At 35.4% G+C, this 20,533-nt stretch overlaps 2 protein-coding genes across 5 annotated transcripts in view; one reads left to right on the top strand and one right to left on the bottom strand.

The window, feature by feature from the left end:
- The window catches only part of pofut2 (protein O-fucosyltransferase 2), a 9,737-nt gene extending 7,416 nt beyond the window's left edge, over window positions 1-2,321 (bottom strand). For both annotated transcript variants that reach the window (XM_016449957.1, XM_016449958.1), the window contains exons 1-3: window positions 2,145-2,321; window positions 760-1,010; window positions 161-305 (exon numbers count right to left, since the gene is read on the bottom strand). In XM_016449957.1, coding sequence (XP_016305443.1) covers window positions 161-305; window positions 760-1,010; window positions 2,145-2,320 — 572 coding nt within the window. In that variant the 5' untranslated portion in view covers window position 2,321. The remainder of the gene's footprint in view (window positions 1-160; window positions 306-759; window positions 1,011-2,144) is intronic.
- Window positions 2,322-4,789: 2,468 nt separating this feature from the next.
- Window positions 4,790-20,533, top strand: part of hibch (3-hydroxyisobutyryl-CoA hydrolase) — a 40,484-nt gene continuing 24,740 nt past the window's right edge. For all 3 annotated transcript variants that reach the window (XR_001631023.1, XM_016449956.1, XM_016449954.1), the window contains exons 1-8: window positions 4,790-4,945; window positions 5,405-5,447; window positions 5,798-5,929; window positions 6,013-6,097; window positions 6,217-6,297; window positions 6,390-6,442; window positions 14,056-14,134; window positions 19,230-19,375. Coding sequence is in view for 2 of the 3 variants with exons in the window: in XM_016449956.1 (XP_016305442.1) it covers window positions 4,914-4,945; window positions 5,405-5,447; window positions 5,798-5,929; window positions 6,013-6,097; window positions 6,217-6,297; window positions 6,390-6,442; window positions 14,056-14,134; window positions 19,230-19,375 (651 nt within the window). In the remaining variant the exon portion in view is untranslated. The remainder of the gene's footprint in view (window positions 4,946-5,404; window positions 5,448-5,797; window positions 5,930-6,012; window positions 6,098-6,216; window positions 6,298-6,389; window positions 6,443-14,055; window positions 14,135-19,229; window positions 19,376-20,533) is intronic.

The following is a 20,533-nucleotide window of genomic DNA, read 5'->3' as shown; positions in this document are numbered from 1 at the left end:
ATACAGTATGTTTTGAAATATTTTATTTTTGTGTGAACATTTCCTTTAACAACTATTCATGTATGGCTTTAAATGTTGCATAAACATTCCTTGTACCCCTCTATTAGTCTGTCTGTCAACAGCACCTTAACTGGCTGAACCTGTGATTTTAAAGCATTACCTGTAATATCCCTGTTTGTCTTTTGAGTACATTAGCTTTTCAATGCACGGTCGTTCATCCACCTTCTCCTCCCATTTCCCATCTGTCCAGCCCTCTGCGTAGCTCTGCAGCACAAGGATGTGGTCAATGAAGGGACCCCCAGACTCTGAGATCAGCAATAAAGACACAGAATATGGGAATCATAATTGAGTCTCAGCTTGTACTGTTTATTAATGCAGTGCTCCTACTCATATTTAAATACTACACTGTAAAAACGTTTACTGGCACATGTTTGAGAAGAAAATACTATTTCAGTCTTTCTACTATAAAATTTAAGCCAGTGTGTTACTTTGTATTTAATTGTGGAATTTACTAGCAATTTCCGAGTGAAAATTATTGTATATGACTAACTAGACAGTCATGCAAGACTGTCCGGATAGGTGAAGTATTTTCTGTGCCAATAGCGTCACCATATGGAACTGTACGTAATGTATGTAATTTCTCCAACATACCTCCTGTCTGAATAAATGAATGACAGTTAAATTAAGCTAAATAATCACATATGATTGTAATCTCTCAAACAAACAAACAAACAAACACACAAAAACAGCATGGCTCACCAGCAATAAACTCCTCATACTCAATGACTGGTATGTTAGCCTGCAGGCTGGTTATGCTGAAGAATTCCCCCCACGGGATGCGAACCTGATGTATATCAGGGCTCTGCCAGTGATACAGGCGACCCCATGGAGGCAGCACTAGCACCCAGTCACCCTCTTTCCTCAGTGTCTTCAGCAAAGAGGCCATGCGAATGTACACATCTCGGCGAAGATTGAAGCCCTCGGGTGGATTTACATCATATAGGAGGTATCTGAGAATAATAACATGATCATTCCTACTGTGCTGTGCAATACATTTAAAAATTGTGTGTGTGTGTGTGTGTGCGCAAACAATTTAATAATAAAGTCAAACTTTCAATACTTCCAATTCAGACTTTTGAGCATTATTGCCTAAAAAGGAAATAAATCATTTTTCATTACATTTACTATGAAATATTCTAGGTGATTCTTTGTTTTGATCTTTTCTTTAATCAAACTTCATATTGTAAAATTAGTTATTTTTCCCTACTTCTCTCTAAACTGCAATAATAAAATAACAGATTTCTCAGACTGCTATCACAAAGAACTTGATGAACAAATTAAACATTCAATCATTTAGTTGGAGCATTTTTGACCAATTTAATTTTTCCAATAAATTTATTATGATTTTTTGAACTAAAAAAGTTCAAACAGAACATGTTTTATTGTAAAATTATCATTCTTTTTTTCCTATACCTTTTCAATACCAAATTTATTATTTATTTTCATTTATTTATATTCATTTATTTTTTCAATACCGAACTAAACGCATTTATAAAACAACAGATTTCTCAGACTGCTATCAAAACTTTATATTTAGTGTGAAATATTCCTGATTTTTTGTCTTTCATTTTTTGTCCTTTCTCTAACCAAAAAACAAAACGTTTTTATAGTAAAATTATGTGTAAAACTAAATGTGTGTGTGTGTGTGTGTGTGTGTGTGTGTGTTATTCCAGCATTATATCAAGCATATATAAATATTGCTTTAGTTTGAGAGACAGTCTTTTCACACCTTACAGTATTGATATTAGTTTAAAAGTGAATTATTGTAATCATGGCAATTTAAAAATATATAATAAATTATAATGCTGAATAATACCCAGTATAATATTCCATAAAGAAACATTTCTAGTTGGGTGTTAATGAAGGAGTTACTGGAGGTCCATGAGACAAAAAGGGGAAGTCAAGCTTTTTATATTTCTGAAAGTCTCTTAGCCAAAGCCTCGTAACCATACTCATTTATTTTTTATTAATTACGGACTTCATGTGGCACTACATTACAGGAATAAACCAACACAAAAGGATGTAACAGCTGTGGAACTTAGCCATGTAAATATAGGAAGCATCTTTTCCAGCACGATTCCTACCGAACATCCCGTGATGCTGCAGCCACCGGAGACCATATCGACTGCCCGGCACGAAATGCATCGTCCTCTGAAGCCGAAGTGAGTTTATAGGATAAAACAGCAAGGATTAATACTGAATAATATCGTAAAATATCATGAAAGGGAGCCGACACAGCTGTCCCCCTCCTGTTCGCCATGTCTTTCGTAGCCACGCACTTCCGGCGTCGGTACAGTTGCCTAGCAACTCAGGCACCTCGTTACAGAACCGGTTAATATCGGCGTTTACTGCTTTTCGTAGTCACCTAATCCAATTTCTTAAAGTTAAAAATAGCTTTATGCATAAGATAATTAACGACCCTTATATTTTGTTTTTCTAAGAAAAAAAGAGCCAAATCTGTGCTATTGTTGTTCAATAGCAAAATGCGGATAAAACTGTAGTTTTATTAATGCAGTGCTCCTACTCATATTTAAATACTACACTGTAAAAACGTTTACTGGCACATGTTTGAGAAGAAAATACTATTTCAGTCTTTCTACTATAAAATTTAAGCCAGTGTGTTACTTTGTATTTAATTGTGGAATTTACTAGCAATTTCCGAGTGAAAATTATTGTATATGACTAACTAGACAGTCATGCAAGACTGTCCGGATAGGTGAAGTATTTTCTGTGCCAATAGCGTCACCATATGGAACTGTACGTAATGTATGTAATTTCTCCAACATACCTCCTGTCTGAATAAATGAATGACAGTTAAATTAAGCTAAATAATCACATATGATTGTAATCTCTCAAACAAACAAACAAACAAACACACAAAAACAGCATGGCTCACCAGCAATAAACTCCTCATACTCAATGACTGGTATGTTAGCCTGCAGGCTGGTTATGCTGAAGAATTCCCCCCACGGGATGCGAACCTGATGTATATCAGGGCTCTGCCAGTGATACAGGCGACCCCATGGAGGCAGCACTAGCACCCAGTCACCCTCTTTCCTCAGTGTCTTCAGCAAAGAGGCCATGCGAATGTACACATCTCGGCGAAGATTGAAGCCCTCGGGTGGATTTACATCATATAGGAGGTATCTGAGAATAATATCATGATCATTCCTACTGTGCTGTGCAATACATTTAAAAATTGTGTGTGTGTGTGTGTGTGCGCAAACAATTTAATAATAAAGTCAAACTTTCAATACTTCCAATTCAGACTTTTGAGCATTATTGCCTAAAAAGGAAATAAATCATTTTTCATTACATTTACTATGAAATATTCTAGGTGATTCTTTGTTTTGATCTTTTCTTTAATCAAACTTCATATTGTAAAATTAGTTATTTTTCCCTACTTCTCTCTAAACTGCAATAATAAAATAACAGATTTCTCAGACTGCTATCACAAAGAACTTGATGAACAAATTAAACATTCAATCATTTAGTTGGAGCATTTTTGACCAATTTAATTTTTCCAATAAATTTATTATGATTTTTTGAACTAAAAAAGTTCAAACAGAACATGTTTTATTGTAAAATTATCATTCTTTTTTTCCTATACCTTTTCAATACCAAATTTATTATTTATTTTCATTTATTTATATTCATTTATTTTTTCAATACCGAACTAAACGCATTTATAAAACAACAGATTTCTCAGACTGCTATCAAAACTTTATATTTAGTGTGAAATATTCCTGATTTTTTGTCTTTCATTTTTTGTCCTTTCTCTAACCAAAAAACAAAACGTTTTTATAGTAAAATTATGTGTAAAACTAAATGTGTGTGTGTGTGTGTGTGTGTGTGTGTGTGTTATTCCAGCATTATATCAAGCATATATAAATATTGCTTTAGTTTGAGAGACAGTCTTTTCACACCTTACAGTATTGATATTAGTTTAAAAGTGAATTATTGTAATCATGGCAATTTAAAAATATATAATAAATTATAATGCTGAATAATACCCAGTATAATATTCCATAAAGAAACATTTCTAGTTGGGTGTTAATGAAGGAGTTACTGGAGGTCCATGAGACAAAAAGGGGAAGTCAAGCTTTTTATATTTCTGAAAGTCTCTTAGCCAAAGCCTCGTAACCATACTCATTTATTTTTTATTAATTACGGACTTCATGTGGCACTACATTACAGGAATAAACCAACACAAAAGGATGTAACAGCTGTGGAACTTAGCCATGTAAATATAGGAAGCATCTTTTCCAGCACGATTCCTACCGAACATCCCGTGATGCTGCAGCCACCGGAGACCATATCGACTGCCCGGCACGAAATGCATCGTCCTCTGAAGCCGAAGTGAGTTTATAGGATAAAACAGCAAGGATTAATACTGAATAATATCGTAAAATATCATGAAAGGGAGCCGACACAGCTGTCCCCCTCCTGTTCGCCATGTCTTTCGTAGCCACGCACTTCCGGCGTCGGTACAGTTGCCTAGCAACTCAGGCACCTCGTTACAGAACCGGTTAATATCGGCGTTTACTGCTTTTCGTAGTCACCTAATCCAATTTCTTAAAGTTAAAAATAGCTTTATGCATAAGATAATTAACGACCCTTATATTTTGTTTTTCTAAGAAAAAAAGAGCCAAATCTGTGCTATTGTTGTTCAATAGCAAAATGCGGATAAAACTGTAGTGGGCAGTGTCGGGACTGTTGTGACACATCGCGAGATTTCCTCGATGGTGTCGCGCCACCTTGACATCATGAAGCAAGGCCAATGAGCAGTGGCGACGGGGTGAAACCTGTGTGTACAGTGATCCAGAACATCAGCTGAACTCTGAGTTTTAGCTATGTCATTAATAATCTTAACATCTGCGCACAGGTGAGTGTTCCTCAAGTGCCACAGGTTTGATGTCGTCATGGATTCGTTCTGCGTATTGACTCCAGAATTGAATTATTGCTTGCAATTTGATGTGTAGGAGATCTGCAGACAGTGCAACATAGGTCTCTTTTCCAAAAAGAATGAATGAGATCAAGTTTGGACGATGTCTTATAAATATACAATAGCTAATAAAGTAAGGAATGTGTCGTTTAAATGTTTGCGTAGATCGAACCCAGCAATACATGCTTGTAAAGGTTTTAGAAAACATATAAAAGCAAACTACACTTTTCCTAACGTGTGCGTGCGTGCATGTCGTGTATTGTGTTCTTGTCAATAATAAAAGGGATAAATATAACTAAATAAGCATAATCTACTGTTTATTTGAGGTTCAGTTTCAAAATATTCTGTTACCAGCAATATGTATAACAGTTACACCATCATTTATTTGATCCCATACAGATTACGGCCAATCTGCAGATTGCAGAGAATACAAGGACACATGGTAAATTTGAGCTTTAAGCAGGGATAAGTATTCGTATAATTTTTTTTTTCAGTTAGTCAAGAGTATGGACACATTTAATCAAATGTATGATCCTTTTCATTAAATTTTTTATGACCCTAAAAACCTTTTGGCCTGGTGTCTCTTATATAATGCTTGAAATAATTTGTCCTTTTTTCACCTGATATCTTGTGCTTAAATGCTTGAAATTATTAAAACTACATTTTATTTATTTTTTTATTAAATAAAAGAATATGTGTAAACCTTGACTTGTGGTGTACTGTACACGTTTTAGTGTAACAACATTGTATTAATTCTACATGTTTCTTCCATTGAATATTGTCTCATCTCAGATGTCGAGTAAAGCTGGGTCTGAAGTTCTGTTTGAGAACGTTGGGAACGCTGGAGTCATCACACTAAACAGACCCAAAGCTCTCAATGCTCTGAATCTCACCATGATCAGACACATCTACCCTCAGCTCAAGGTTAGGGGAAACTGGAAACCTGGAAACCAACTTCATATGAAAATTTCTGACTGTTAACCTGTTTTAATCATTGTGTTTTGTAGAAATGGGACAAAGACTCAGAAACAGATCTAGTGATCATTAAAGGAGCAGGGGAGAAGGCATTCTGTGCTGGTGGGGATATCAGAGGTATTTATGTGTAAGATAATCATACAGTTTTTCATTCACTCTTAAATGGATCTATGCATTGATAATGCAGTCAAACAGATCTGGCATTCACACTGAAATGCAAAAAAATATTTTCCCAGCTGTCACAGAAGCCGGAAAAGCAGGCGATTCTCTCGCTCAAGACTTCTTCCGTGAGGAATATATTCTTAACAACACTATTGGTATGTTTTCTCACTTCTGTTGCCATTTTTGAGGATTGATGAACAGATTTATTTATTTTAGTAATAATTTTTTTTATTTGAACTCTTTTTAGGTACATATCAGAAACCATATGTGGCTCTAATTGATGGAATTACAATGGGAGGAGTAAGTATTGATCTAAAATTGTAATTTTGCTGCACAAGTTCACCAGCAGATGGTGCTTGGCAGAATATGGCATTAAAGGAACCAAAGGGCCAGAGGCAATGTGGGCCAGCTTGTCTTGTGTTTACAATATATAAAAATAAATGAAGGACAAAGTGTCCTGCTTTATATAAAACAAAACATATAACCGTACCATTCTTTTCATTGTGTCACTATTAATTTGTCCAAAAACAGTAGGACTCTCATTGCCACTGGCTTCATGCATAATGAACAGTCTAGGTGTTTTCATTTGTAAACATATGCATGAAAATATTAATACATATGGAGTCATGAGTTATTATTATACTGTATGTATTTTTAGTGCAATTCCCAATATTTTGCAGTCATGTTTGACCATATGAGCTGCAAGCAAGTTGTGAAGCATTATGAATCATAAACCCCTCTTTTAATCCTCTTAATTTCTGTCCTGCACTGCGTATTTTATCCAGTAGGTGTCAGCAGTAAGCTGATGTTGCACACAATCTTTGGGTTTCTTATGAATCAGTTCTCAAGTGTCCTCCCATTGGTAGGCTATTTGTGTTTGAGTAACACTTTATATTTATATTCATGTTGCACATTACATGTAGGCCTAAAAGTCATTCATTTAATAATTAATTACAGTTGCAGTTAGAGATGCATCACAAATGATTATGGATTCAAAAATGTATAATCAAAATTATTAATGACAAACAATTCTGCTTAATGAAAAGAAAAAGGTAAAACTATCGAGAGGTGCCTAAAATTCCTTATAATTCTTAAAGGAATAGTTTACTCAAAAAAAAAAATATATATATTTTTTTTTTTCACCCTCAGGCCATCCAAGATGTAAATGGGTTTGGTTCTTCATCAGAACAGATTTGGAGAAATTTAGCATTACTTCTCTTGCTCACCAATGGATCCTCTGCAGTGAACGGGTGCTGTCAGAATGAGAGTTGATAAAAACAGCTGATAAAAACATCACAATCATCCACAAGTAATCCACATGTCTCCAGTCCATCAGTTAACATCCTGTGAAGTGAAAAGCTGCATGTTTGTAAGAAACAAATCCATCATTAAGCTGTTTTAACTTTAAACCGTCACTTCTGGCCAAAAAAAACGGGAAAAGTCTATAATTGTTTAGAACTGTTTTTGCTTGCAAACAGTGCTTGATCTGTGCATATTTCTGATTCAGATGAGACGACTTTTTCACTGGAGAAAGCAATATTATGGATAGAGGACTGGTCTTTGGTTTGAAGTAAAAAAAAAAAAAAAAGGCTTGATGGATTCGTTTATTACACACACGCTGCTTTTCACTTCATAAAACATTAATTAATGGACCGGAGTCATGTGGATTATTTTTTTATTATTATGTTTTTATCAGCTGTTTGAACACTCATTCTGACGGCACCCATTCACTGCTGAGGATCCATTGGTGAGCAAGTGATGTAGTAATCTGTTCTGATGGTCAAACAAACTCTTCTACATCTTGGATGCCATAAGTGTGGGTACATTTTCAGCTAATTTTAATTTTTGGGTGAACTACTCCTTTAAAAAAAAAACATGTGTATTCATAAGCAGCATATTCAGTAGTTGTTGTTCATTTTTATTGTAAAACTTTCACTATAACATGAACATATTAATCTGTACAAACTTTAGTGCTTGTGTAAATATATTTGAAACACTCTTTTACCAGCACAACAGAGCAGTTGAAATATTACTGTCTTCATAGTTTCATGGGGTTCTGGCAGTAGGAGAGCAATGCCACAGCGGTGAATCTGTCAGCTCCTGGTGTTTAATTGATCAGGGATTCTGTCAAGGTCGAGGTGCGGTGATTCGGCCGTGCATCCTTTGGTCTGAGCCGTTTGATGCATCGCTGCTGCGTGATATGTTTCAGCTGAGGACTCTGAACTGTTATTTAAGAATGGAATGGCCATGCAGGTTCACTGAGCGCATTCTGACCTCAGATGTCTCTAAGGTTTAGAAATGGATTTTTCCATTTACTCCGATATTTGAGAAAAAGAAATGGGCAGTAGCTGCAGAATCACAGATAATGTTATTACAGCGTTTGCAAGACAGCACTGTATTATTCCACAACTATTCTTGTTTTCTTCTTCGTCTTCATCTTTTTTCTGCAATTCATTTCTTGAAGAGATTATTTACTCAAAACATATGATGTTAACTTATGTTATGATGTTGATATCATGTTCCAAACCTGTATGCTAGTTAGTTAAATGGGATATATTTTTTATATTTCTTTTACATAGAAAAAAGCTTTCTTACTAATTTGTATTGCGTGTAGTTTAAGGGACATGGTCACTATGAGCTATAGTTGTATTTTTGTTATTTTTAGATGATTTATTTCTTTTATTAGCAGTCTCCATTGTGTTAAGTATTTGTAGCTGTTATTACATTTATATTTTTAATAAATTTAAGATAAAACCGTTAAAATCTCCTGCTGACCTGGGTTGATTATATAAAATTGAACCGCTAGTAAAGTTGTAAACATTATTTGCATAGATGCTTTTTTTTTCTTGGTTCTTTTTCTTGTATTTATTTGCATACTAAATTGTATTTGTTGTCTTCCGTTGTAGTTATTGCATCTACACTACTGTTCAAACGATTGGGGTCAGTAAGAAAGAAATTGATACTTTGATTCAGCAAGGAGGACACATTACAAATGATCAACAGTGACAGACAAGACATTTATAAATAAATTTGTATAAAAAACATTTTCAACATTGATAATATAAAGAAATGTTAATCCACTTTTAACACCCTGAAGTGTCTATGATTTCCTCTCATACTTATTCTAAAGCAGCTTTCCAGAATCCCTGTTTAGAGATGTAAGACAGACATAATAGTCCTATCAATATAAATAGTAGTAGATTATCCAATAAATCACCATGAACATCAGAATGATTTTCTCCAGTGGTCCAGCTTAATCTCTGTTTATGGAACACATTTAGTAATGGAAGAAATATGCAATCACTCATGAGAGGCGTAACATCATATCTCACACCTGCAGTGTATCAGTCGGTGGCTGAGTGTGCTCTATGAGCATCTCTTTGATCCCTCACACAGGCTTGTCAGAGGGGGGCTGCACCGCACCTTTAATACCTTCCTGGCCTGTTTTTTTTTTTTTTTCTTCTGCATATTTCCAGCTTTTGTAAGAACGTTTGCTGTGATTATATAGCTAGTCAACATTTGTGGATCACTATAACGATGGTCTTTTGGACCCCACTGAATCTGCATTCTGATTAATTTTGCTTGTCTGTGTTTAGTCTTTTGGGATTTTGAGTTAATTTCCAGTCACAGCATGCAAAACTACTTTGGACCTTGCAACGAATATCGGCAGCAGGATGTGACGGCACACACTTGGGCATCTGTTATGAATAAATGATCAATTATAAATGACAAATAATAATAAATTCAGTGTTACAGATTTGGGAAGAGCAGTTAGAAGTAGGCCAGATCCACTCCAGATTTAAATAAAATCATTAAACACACACACAAAAGATCTTTCATATGACCTCTGCCGAGTTCATTTTGACCATCTCGTTTATGTAATGAAAATCACGCCTTTAGTGATTCAGTAGCTTGATGCTTAACATATGGTAAATCATAATTAAGCAGAGCCACAGGACAGATGCAGTAATCAGGGCTTAAAGTTCTCCGGCACCGTGCCGGATCTCCCGCGTGCAGCGTTTGGCCGCGGAAAAAAATAGTCCTACATTTAAAAAAAATCTTGTTGATTGATTTCGAGTCCATGAGTTCGGCCTACCAATGGTATGAGAGGAGCACAGCTTTCACTCTCAACCAAAATAACATTACTAGCCAATCAGAATGTTTTGCTCTTATAAACGCGAGACGCGCATAATAGTATCCAATTGCAGAGTCGCAGCCCTGTTGAATGGAGAAGTGCGACAAAAAGCTGCGAGGCGCAATGGTCAAAGATGTCCATCTAGCACATATTTACATAGTATAACTAATTAAAAAGCAGCAGAGCTTTGTAAACAGCTCAGCGTAATCATGTCATCTCCATAAAACGATATTATTGCCAGAACAAATTTACCGGGATTTTTGAAAAGTTCCTGTTCACACATGATCGCTTAATGGTAACTTCCCGGTAATTTACCAGTAAAGACTGTATGTGTGAAAGGGGCTTCCTCTGCATATGCCGTGAATTTGCTTAACGTTCATCTGGAAAAACGGTGTGCATTATCTCACTAGATTTGTAACGTAAATCATTTATAAACCTTTGCCAACACAGGAGAATACATCAACCTATGTCTAAATATGCCATGTATTGTACATTGCGATTTCAAAATTAAATGGATTTAAACATCGTTTAATCACGCCGTAAAGTGAAACGTCACCAGGCTGTTGGCGCCCTCTGCAGGTATTTGTATTAATACATAATGTACTTAAGTTAAAGGAACACTCCACTATTTTTGAAAATAGGCTCATTTTCCAACTCCCCTAGAGTTAAACAGTGGAGTTTTACCGTTTTCGAATCCATTCAGCCGATCTCCGGGTCTAGCGTAGCACTTTTAGCTGTAGCTTAGCATAGATCATTGAATCTGATTACGTGTACTAAGACCCGCTCAAAAAGAAAAGTTGCGATTTTCTAGGCCGATATGGCTAGGAACTATACTCTCATTCCGTTGTAATAATCAAGAAACTTTGCTGTCGTACCATGGGTGCAGCAGGCGCAATGATATTTTGCAGCGCCTGAAAATAGGCTAACTTCCATCAACATAACCAATGTGACCATCTGCTTGCACAGGGAGCGTGCTGGGGTCTATTTTCAGACACTGCACCCATGGTATTTGTAAAGTAAAAACATTAATATTTTGAAATGTTATTACAATTTACAATAGCTGTTTTCTATGTGAATATATTGTAACATGTAATTTATTCCTGTGATCAAAGCTAAATTTATAGCAGCCATTACTCCAGTCTTCAGTGTCACATGATCCTTCATAAATCATTCTAATACGCTGATTTGCTGCTCAAGGAATTCTTCTTATTATCAATGTGGACAAAAATTGTGCAGCTTATTATTTTTGTGGATTTGTTTTATTTTTTATTATTTGATGTCACCTTTATTTCTATAGTGCTTTATACAAGACATTGTGTCAAAGCAGCTTTACAGAGATACAGAAAAATAAATGAAAAGAAGCTTCAAAACAGCAACATTTATGTAAAACAGAAATCTTTATAAATGGCTGAACAACTTAATTCATCCTTGAATAAGTTTTAATTAAAAAAATAAAAAATAAATAAACCCCAAACCTTTGAACAGTGGTGTTTGAACTAGATGTTAATAAAATTAAAAAAAAATCTTACCTGTGGCTGCGTACGTTTAAGCATGACTTTTTTTATTTTAAGTTAACAGGAACTTTTTAGAAATTTCCACCTCTGGCATTTTTAGATTGAGTGGTTTGCCAAGAACCTGATAAAGCTGTTTGCCTTCTTTTGGGATATCGGTAATGACACGTTCCAGAGCGCTTTCATATTATAAAACCACGAGATTAAAGATGGTCTTTAAACATTTTTGACTAAATTTATGTTTCATATTAGTCTCCCAAAGAGGAGATGCTTGTGTTTTTGATGGAAACATACGCGCTACATTGTCCACAGGTTTTCGGTCTGATTCCAGCCAAACATTTTGGAGAATCGATGAGAGTTTCCGTCGCTTCTAGGTGAATGATTTGATGCCTCCAGCTACAACATGTGCTTCCCGTTTAACTCAGAATACTTGCGTTGCCACATGAAAATGCTGTTACCAAACTATTCAGTTTGCTTTCTCAGTCTGCTCTGACTCTGTGATAGTTTGGATGGTTGTTCTCACTTTATCATAATCACCCTAATGAGTTGTCATGTAGGGGACACATGTACTGCTCTGATCACACCATGCTTCTCAAATCCCCGAGGAGAAGATGATTATTGTCTTTAAATGAGCAGCCCGTTGAGAACGCAGCCCCCAGTTGGTTTCATAATAACTGATTTTATGATGTGTATTTTTTTAACTAGATGAGTCCATGTCAGTCATGCTCTGTGATAATGAGGAGTCGCATCAGCTAAATATATTAAAGATATTAAGACAATGATGCTGTCTTATACTCATCTTTTTTATGACAGAATCAGGTTGAGTTTTGCAGTGGCGACAATGAAAAAGTTGTAGACTTTTGGCCATGTTATTTTGTGTAACGGCAAGTTTTCAAATTTTGCGCTTCCTGATGTTTTTGTTTCAAATTTTTTGAGGATAATTTATCTAAAGAGCAAGGTGGCTAATGTTTTATATAATGCTATTATCGTTCAAATTAATAATTTTATTCAGCAAGGATGTATTCAGCTGATCAAAAGTCAAAATAAAGACTATTTCAAATAAATGCTGTTCTTTTGACATTTTTATTGAAGAATCCTTAAAAAATGATCATGGTCTCCGCAAAAATATTAAGCAGCACAACTGTTTTCAAAATTGAAAATAATAAGGAATATTTTTCAGCACCAAATCAGCATATTAGATTGATATTTGGCCAATATTGATCATTTCAGAATTAATCGGTCAGTTATTAGTGCTAAAAGACCTGATAACCATTCAGCTGTAATGCACCTAGTGTATCAGCTGTCTGCTAAGGTTGCTGTGTTGTTGTGGTGCCACGTGCACCATTTGTTTCTAATCCTACACAGTTTGTGAACAAGCTGTGAAGTTTCAGAGCACATACAAATACGGTGTGCCATACATCAGTGACTGTTTGTTATTCCATTCCTGTGTGTGCTGCTTAGGCGATGCTGTCATGATTTAGGGTCTCAAACACTGCTAAATCATCAAACGTGGTGTTGGTGCTTCACTATGGCAACAGTGCTTTAGGGAAAGGCTTAAGTTCTGATGCTGTGCATATGGTTCACCACAATGAACTTTGTCCGCTCTTTTTCTTTTTTCACACAATAGGAGAATTTTGCCATCTTCACATAAATCATTTTCCTAACATGACAATTTATAGTAACCTGTCATTTTTAAAACATCACAGTTTCCACTGAGATATTAAGCAGCACAACTGTTTTCAACATTGATAATAATAAATGTTTATTCAGCACCATCGTATTAGAATGAAAGATCCTGTGACACTGAAGACTGAAGTAATGGCTGCGGAAAATTCAGCTTTGCCATCTTTACATTTTAAAATATTTTAAAATAGAAAACTATTACTTTAAATTGTAATGATATTTCACAATATTAATATGTTACTGTGTTTTTGATCAAATAAATGCAGCCTTGGTGAGCATTATCGAGACTTTTTTCAAAAACATTAAAAAATCGAGCAAACCCCAAACTTTTGAATGGCAGTGTATATCTATGTCTCAAAGAAAGCTATAGGATGTCTTTAGAAGACTTGTAATATAGCATATAAGTTATATGGATTTGAAACATGAGGATGAATAATGAGTTTTCATTTTTGGGCGAACTGATCCTGTAGTGTCTTACAGTGGATGGGTGTGGAGACTTGAACCCTCATTCTATGGCTCTCTCTATCTGGTCTGTGAACATTGTACCCAATTATTGATCTGTACTGTTTTCTCTCTCTCTGCAGGGTGTGGGTCTTTCAGTTCATGGACGGTTTCGTGTGGCCACTGAGAAGACACTGTTTGCCATGCCTGAGACGGGCATTGGTAAGAGGCAGCCTGTGTTCCTCTCTCTCCCTGAGGGCTGTAACTGGGTTATAATCTGAGTTTTCATTAATAATGCAAGATGGCTTTGGTTTCACAGGAATCAATAGTACTTTATCCAAAAATATGGATGTGAAAAGTAAATGTAAAGCATTCCATTTGTCAAAAACGAAAGTGTAGTTTTGGCACATAAATTTAAAGGAATAGTTCACCCAATATTTGCTGAAAATGTACTCACCCTCAGGCCATCCAAGATGTAGATTAGTTTGTTTCTACATCCAAATAGATTTGGAGAAATTTAGCATTGCATCACTAACTCACCAATGGATCCTCTGCAGTGAATGGGTGCCGCCAGAATGAGTGTTGAAACAGCTGATAAAAACATCACAGAGTAACAATCAATTTTTTTTCTGTGGTCCATTTATAATTACAGTAAGGTTTTTTTTCACAAATATTACTTTGTATCTTGACTGTTAGATATGTCCAGTCTTTCAACTCATGACCAGCCAAAGTACAAGCAGATCAGTGTGAGATGACATGGCACACATTTTTGCAGCTAAAAAAAAACCATGTGATCGGTTTTCTTCTCAAAACATTGCCTAGCCCAAAGACCTCTCCAAAGCAATCTTTCACAGCAGATTGTTCAGGTCAGTTTTATGTGGAAACAGTGTTGAGGGATGGTGCAGATTGAAGCACCTGTCTGATGCTTGTGGTCTCTGAATAAGCGGCATGCTAAAACGCTCCACAGACAGCGTCAATCTCCCTTTTGCTCATGGAAGGAATTCTGTCGATGCGGACAGCATCCGATCAATCTGCTGCTGAAATGTAAGTGGGTGGATCTTGTTCCAACCGTGGAGCCAACAGATGATTCTTGCACTGCAGTATGCAGATTTAATTTCGTAAACTCTCATCTGATCTAGGTGGATGGCTCAGTTCACAGTGACATTAATTGTGTTAGAGAACAAAGTATAAAAACAGAGTACAAGCACAAATTGCCAAATTTGTAAGGTTGTAAATAGAAAAAAAAAAAAGATTTTAGTTTTTTTTTTTTCAAAATGAAGACAATAAGTTTTCACACTTTCAGCACTACAATTCACATTCAAACCATTGTTATTGCAAAAATTTCTTGCAGATGCAACTTGCTTTGGTAATGCGTTGTCTAATGCAATTATATTTTAAATTTTTTTTTAAGCATGACCGAACATTTGGGATCTGTAAGATTTTGACATGTTTTTGAACATTTATGCTCACCAAAGCTGCATTTATTTGATCAAAACTACAGTAAAATTTGTAATATTGTGAAATATTATAACAATTTAAAAACAACAGTTTTCTGTTTTAATATTGGTTAAAAAGGTAAATAGAAAAACTGAATTTTCAGCAGCCATCACAGTCTTCAGTGTCACATGATCATTAAGAAATTATTCTAATATGCTGATTTAATGCTTTTTAATAAGAAACATTTCATATTATTATGAATGTTGAAAACAATTACTTCGCGTAATATTTTTGTGAAAACAGTGATACATTTTCTCTACGATTCTTTGACAAATAGAAAGTTCAAAAGAACACTTTTTATTTGAAATAAAAATCTTTTGCAACTTTTAATTGTTTTTTACTTTCACGTTTGACTAATTCTTGTCTGCAGAATTAAAGTATTTATTTCCTAAAATCAGTTAACAGTTATACCACTGCTGATGTTTATAGAGAACTGAGCTTGTCATAAACTTTCAATTCTGTCATCACTTACTCACCCTGAAAATACGTGGTTAGACATGAAGGTGAGGAAATGAAGACAAAATTTTCATTTTTGGGTCCAAAGTGAATGTTTCCACATTCATCTTTCATAACCATCCTCTCAGAATACATCCATTTGTGCTGCATCTCGCTTTTATTGCACATGCTTTAAATTTTTCGTGCTTCTTTTCATTCCATGTTCTAATTACACCCTGTGAATGGTATGTCTGGAGCCTTGATGCGGTATAAATCAGAATACTTTGCCCTTGTCCCTATCACATGCTTCTACACATGTAGGCAGAAGTCTGCCTCGGCTATTGTAATTCATTTTGGACTCTTAATGAGAGGGCTTTACAGCATTTCCTCCTGTTGTACACCGTCCTTCAGCTCTTGCAAGCCTTGGGTAAAGACTCCCTGTGGAACTGTTAGAGTGGCAGGAAGTAGTGCTAATCACAGTCTGTGACACATCTGTTGAGCGTCTGTGCACGTGCGTGTATGTGTGTGTGTATTTGATTGAGTGAATGCACAGTGTCTGTGTGCCATCACCCACTAATCCCATTAAGAGCCTGTGTCTCTCAACCCCAGATGAATGAATAATCCTCTTTGGGTTTGCACTTGTCTTAATGGTTTATTCTGCGGTAAGGTGGCCAGACTCATGAGTCTCGTAGCCGAGTACTTCCTTATAGTTCTTCTTTCTTGACATGAGGTGGTTAAACAAGTACTACATCATCATGTGCGCATGGAATTTGTGTGGCTCTTCAAAAATCTGCCTATTACATTTTATATCATATTATTTATTGCAAATGAGACTTCAGTCATATAAGCAGCATAATTTAGGAAATCTGCATAAATAATAATTATTTTAAACAGGTTTACCCAACAGGTTTCAGTAGTGTATGCCAATTTGCTATTTGGACAAACACATCCCAGACATCCCACCCCAGACTCACACTGTTGGTAGATCCAGGGTTTCTATCTAGAATTAAAAAAAATGTATTATTTTTTTTACTTTCACATGAATTAGTACTATTAAAAATATATTTAGGATGAATATAGAATTTTGTAATAATAATGAATTTTGTTTTTCAGATGAGACTCTAACAGTGTTATCTTAGTATTATTGATATACTAGTTTTTGTGTTTTGATTTTAGTTTTAGTAATTTTGTTGTGTTTTGCCATTTTTATTGTAGTTTTATTTCAATTAGTTTTTTATTCATTTTAGTTTATTTAGTTTTAGCTCTTTAGTACTTCTTTTAGTACTACTTAAAACTAAAATAAGAAATGTTGCCTTCGGCAATACATTTTTAATAATTTTGATCATATAAATTTAATTTAATTTTAATTATTTTGTTTCAAGTACCAAAAATGTTTTTTATGGTTTTAGTTTTAGCTAGCAATAACAACCCTGGACTTGGCAGCATAATAAACGTTTCTATGAAATCTGCATAAAACATGACGATTAACAAATGTTTAGAACAGGTTTTAAACATGTTTGTCCTATTGGCAGCATTGACTGAAAAAACACCCAAGCTCACACCATTGTTTGAGCCGCTGTTACTATGTAGGGTCTCTCAAACAAACAATGTTTCAATAGTGTTTACACTTTTCTGGGAAAGAAGTGGTACTCTTATAACTCTTGTGCAGTTTAAAGAACTGATTTTTTTTATGTATGCTTTAACTGCTCCAGGCTAAGTGGGATTCTGGAAGGAAAGCACCACGAGCAGCATGGTAGCAGTAGCCTTGAGCCATTTGTGCTGAGCTGTGGTATTTGCCCATGGTGGCACCTTCTCTGACAGTGTGCCAGCCATCTGTGCGCCGAAAATGCCCCCCCACCCTCGCCTGCAACCTGGTTCCACCCCTTCACCCCCTTCTGCTGATAGATTATTTGCTATTTGAGTCTTAAAACTATGCCGGCCATGAGACAAAGCCACTGGTTGAATGGCAAGCCTAATCTGCATTTATGATATTACATTTGCCTCCTGGAATGAGGTCAGGGGCCTAATCCTGTCCTGCTTTATTCAAAATTGTACCTCCTGCTGAGTGTGTGTGAGGGGAGTGGTTATTTTTCTCAGCCCTTGCTACTAAAAAAAAGCACATCAGGTTAATAATTTTGTTGCGCCACACTATGCCATTTCATAACCACATCCTGCAGACTGAACAATGCATTTGATAACTGTTTATACTAGAGTTTTACAAACTAGGGGCCATGGACCTCTTGCAGGTGCCTGTAATTAAATAGTGTAAAAAAATTATTTGTAGAATAATTCTTCAGTATTTGAAGTATTTCACTTTTGACTTAAATTTATAATTTGACTTACTATTATAATAATTGCATTCAGTTTTTAAAGACATGAGTGGATTATCATGATTATTTTATTATTTCTAATTATCTTTCTCAGGTTTATACTTCTAATATAACTCCAGTGGTGGGAGTTAATTCTTAATATAATATGTTATTATCTTTTGGCTTTAGTAATGGCAATATAACATCCAATTACTTGATTTTGGAAACAAAATTCTAAAGTTTTCTTTATAATATCATGTCTGCTACTTTTCCTACATAGCATAAATGGTCTGTACATGGAAATATACAGCTCCCTCAATACTTTAGGAAGAGTGTCCCTTGAGATATTAATATTTGTTGGGTCATTGGCATAAAAAAAGTAATGCCCCTGCTTTATGTGACAGTGAAATAGCTCATATAATCAAGGTCTTTTATTCAAGTATTTCCTCAGTCTCAGTTTTAATATTACTTATGAAATCACTTGAGCAATTATAATAATTCCCTAAAAAGCTGATTTATACTCCTGTGGCCAGAAAATAATATTTTTTTCTTGTGTAAAGAGCACTGGAAGTCATGTCTCATTGGTCCTGTACAATCTTAAGTTGAAGAACGACAATAAGCACGCAGCAGATTTAGAGTGTCACTATGTGGCTTAAACAGTGAATAAATCTTATTAAGAGAGGCAAGAACCGATTGTTATGGATTGAAATACATCGCCAAACTGTTTGTTCAGTGACCTTGAGTTCATAATTATTCTTTTTTTGCATTCATTTTCTCAATAAGGATTTTTAAAAATCCTTCAATAAAGAAGCCTTGAACCAAACCGCCCAACTCTGAATTACAGTACATTTGATTCAGTGCAAAACAGTGTTTGAAACTATGAAAGAGAACAGACTTTATTCAAAGTAAATAAACTAGTCATCCCATGAAGCACTGCAATCAATTCATTAATATAAGATATATAAAACATATGGTGGATATTTTTCAGTGGAGAAAAGGATTGGGAATTTTATGTCCAGATTTTTACTTTATGTCATGCTCTAAATGGCTTTTGTTTTGTGTGTTTGTTTCTATAGGTTTGTTCCCTGATGTTGGTGGTGGCTACTTCCTGCCTAGACGTCAAGGCAAACTAGGCCTCTTTCTTGCCCTGACCGGGTTCCGCCTCAAAGGGAGAGATGTTCAGAGGATCGGGTTGGCTACTCACTTTGTGCAGTCTGACAAGGTAATGTATATAGAGACTGACCAATATACTGGCAAGTTTATCAGGTAATATTTGGCCATTTTGAGGTTACAAAGATATTCGATTGGCCAAATAAATAGCAATCCCTTGCGTCGGTTTGTCGTAGTCTGCTGATGGTCTTGTGAATAGATATTGCACATTTTTCTCTTGTCACAGATTTTTGTGAAATATTGTAAAATATTTTTTCATTTTTAGCTTTCATTAATTTTATATTAAATATTTTATATTTTACAAATAATATATATAAATATGAAATAAACTTAACTTATAGTTCATTTATATTTTTCTATAATTTATAGCATTATAACACATTATACACATATTGGATATATTGGATGTGATTGTTTCATGTTATCCAATGTTTTCACATCCAGCTCCTGGTTAGAACAGTGCTAAGAAGAAGCTATTATGATTGTAGAACAGTTTTAAGACAGTTTCAAAAAAGATGAAACTCAAGTTCAAGGTAACGATGACTGGAAGGGAACTGTGCTGGTGCTGGCCTCCTGGGATTTTGGGCTGCAGTTCTTGCATTTGATGCTGAAATGAGAGAAGTTACTGAAAGGAGAGGACTTAGTCAGCATTTCTCAGGCTTGCCAGTGAGCGTTCGGCAGCAGGGGGCGACCGAGCCCTGACACTACGCCCAGTTCATGTGCCAGAGGTGAAAATGAGGACCAGGGCTTGGCACTGCTGGAGAGAGGGGCATACAAGCCTACGCACACACACACACATCCTCTGGCCAAGGACAGACGACCAGCAGGATCTGGCGTACATGCTACACACAGAAGTGACTTGTGATAAAAATAACTAAAAAAGGGCTCTGAGGACAGGGCGTCAGTTTGTACCGCAGAACTAGTTGTGAGCTGATTCAATTTGTTTTATGAGCAATGTAAAACAACCCTGACAATTATATATTGAGTCAGCCTGTATTATCATTCATTATCACCACGAGCAGCACAGGGTCAGGGAATTTTAAAATTTTGATTTTCAGGCCTGGAAAGCTGTATAAATTAAGAGGAATTTCAAAATTATGGAAAAAGGTGGGGGTTTTATAGTGAATATACATTTTCTAGTCCTCTAAAATATTTAATCAACTAGATATTGTTCCGAATCTCTGTAAAAAAAAAATTAAAAAAAAAAAAT

Source organism: Sinocyclocheilus anshuiensis, unplaced genomic scaffold (assembly GCF_001515605.1).
Source record: "Sinocyclocheilus anshuiensis isolate Anshui unplaced genomic scaffold, SAMN03320099.WGS_v1.1 scaffold627, whole genome shotgun sequence".
NCBI lineage: Eukaryota > Metazoa > Chordata > Actinopteri > Cypriniformes > Cyprinidae > Sinocyclocheilus > Sinocyclocheilus anshuiensis.
The sequence above is the reverse complement of the archived record's forward strand: the minus strand, read 5'-3'. Positions and strand labels throughout refer to the sequence as shown.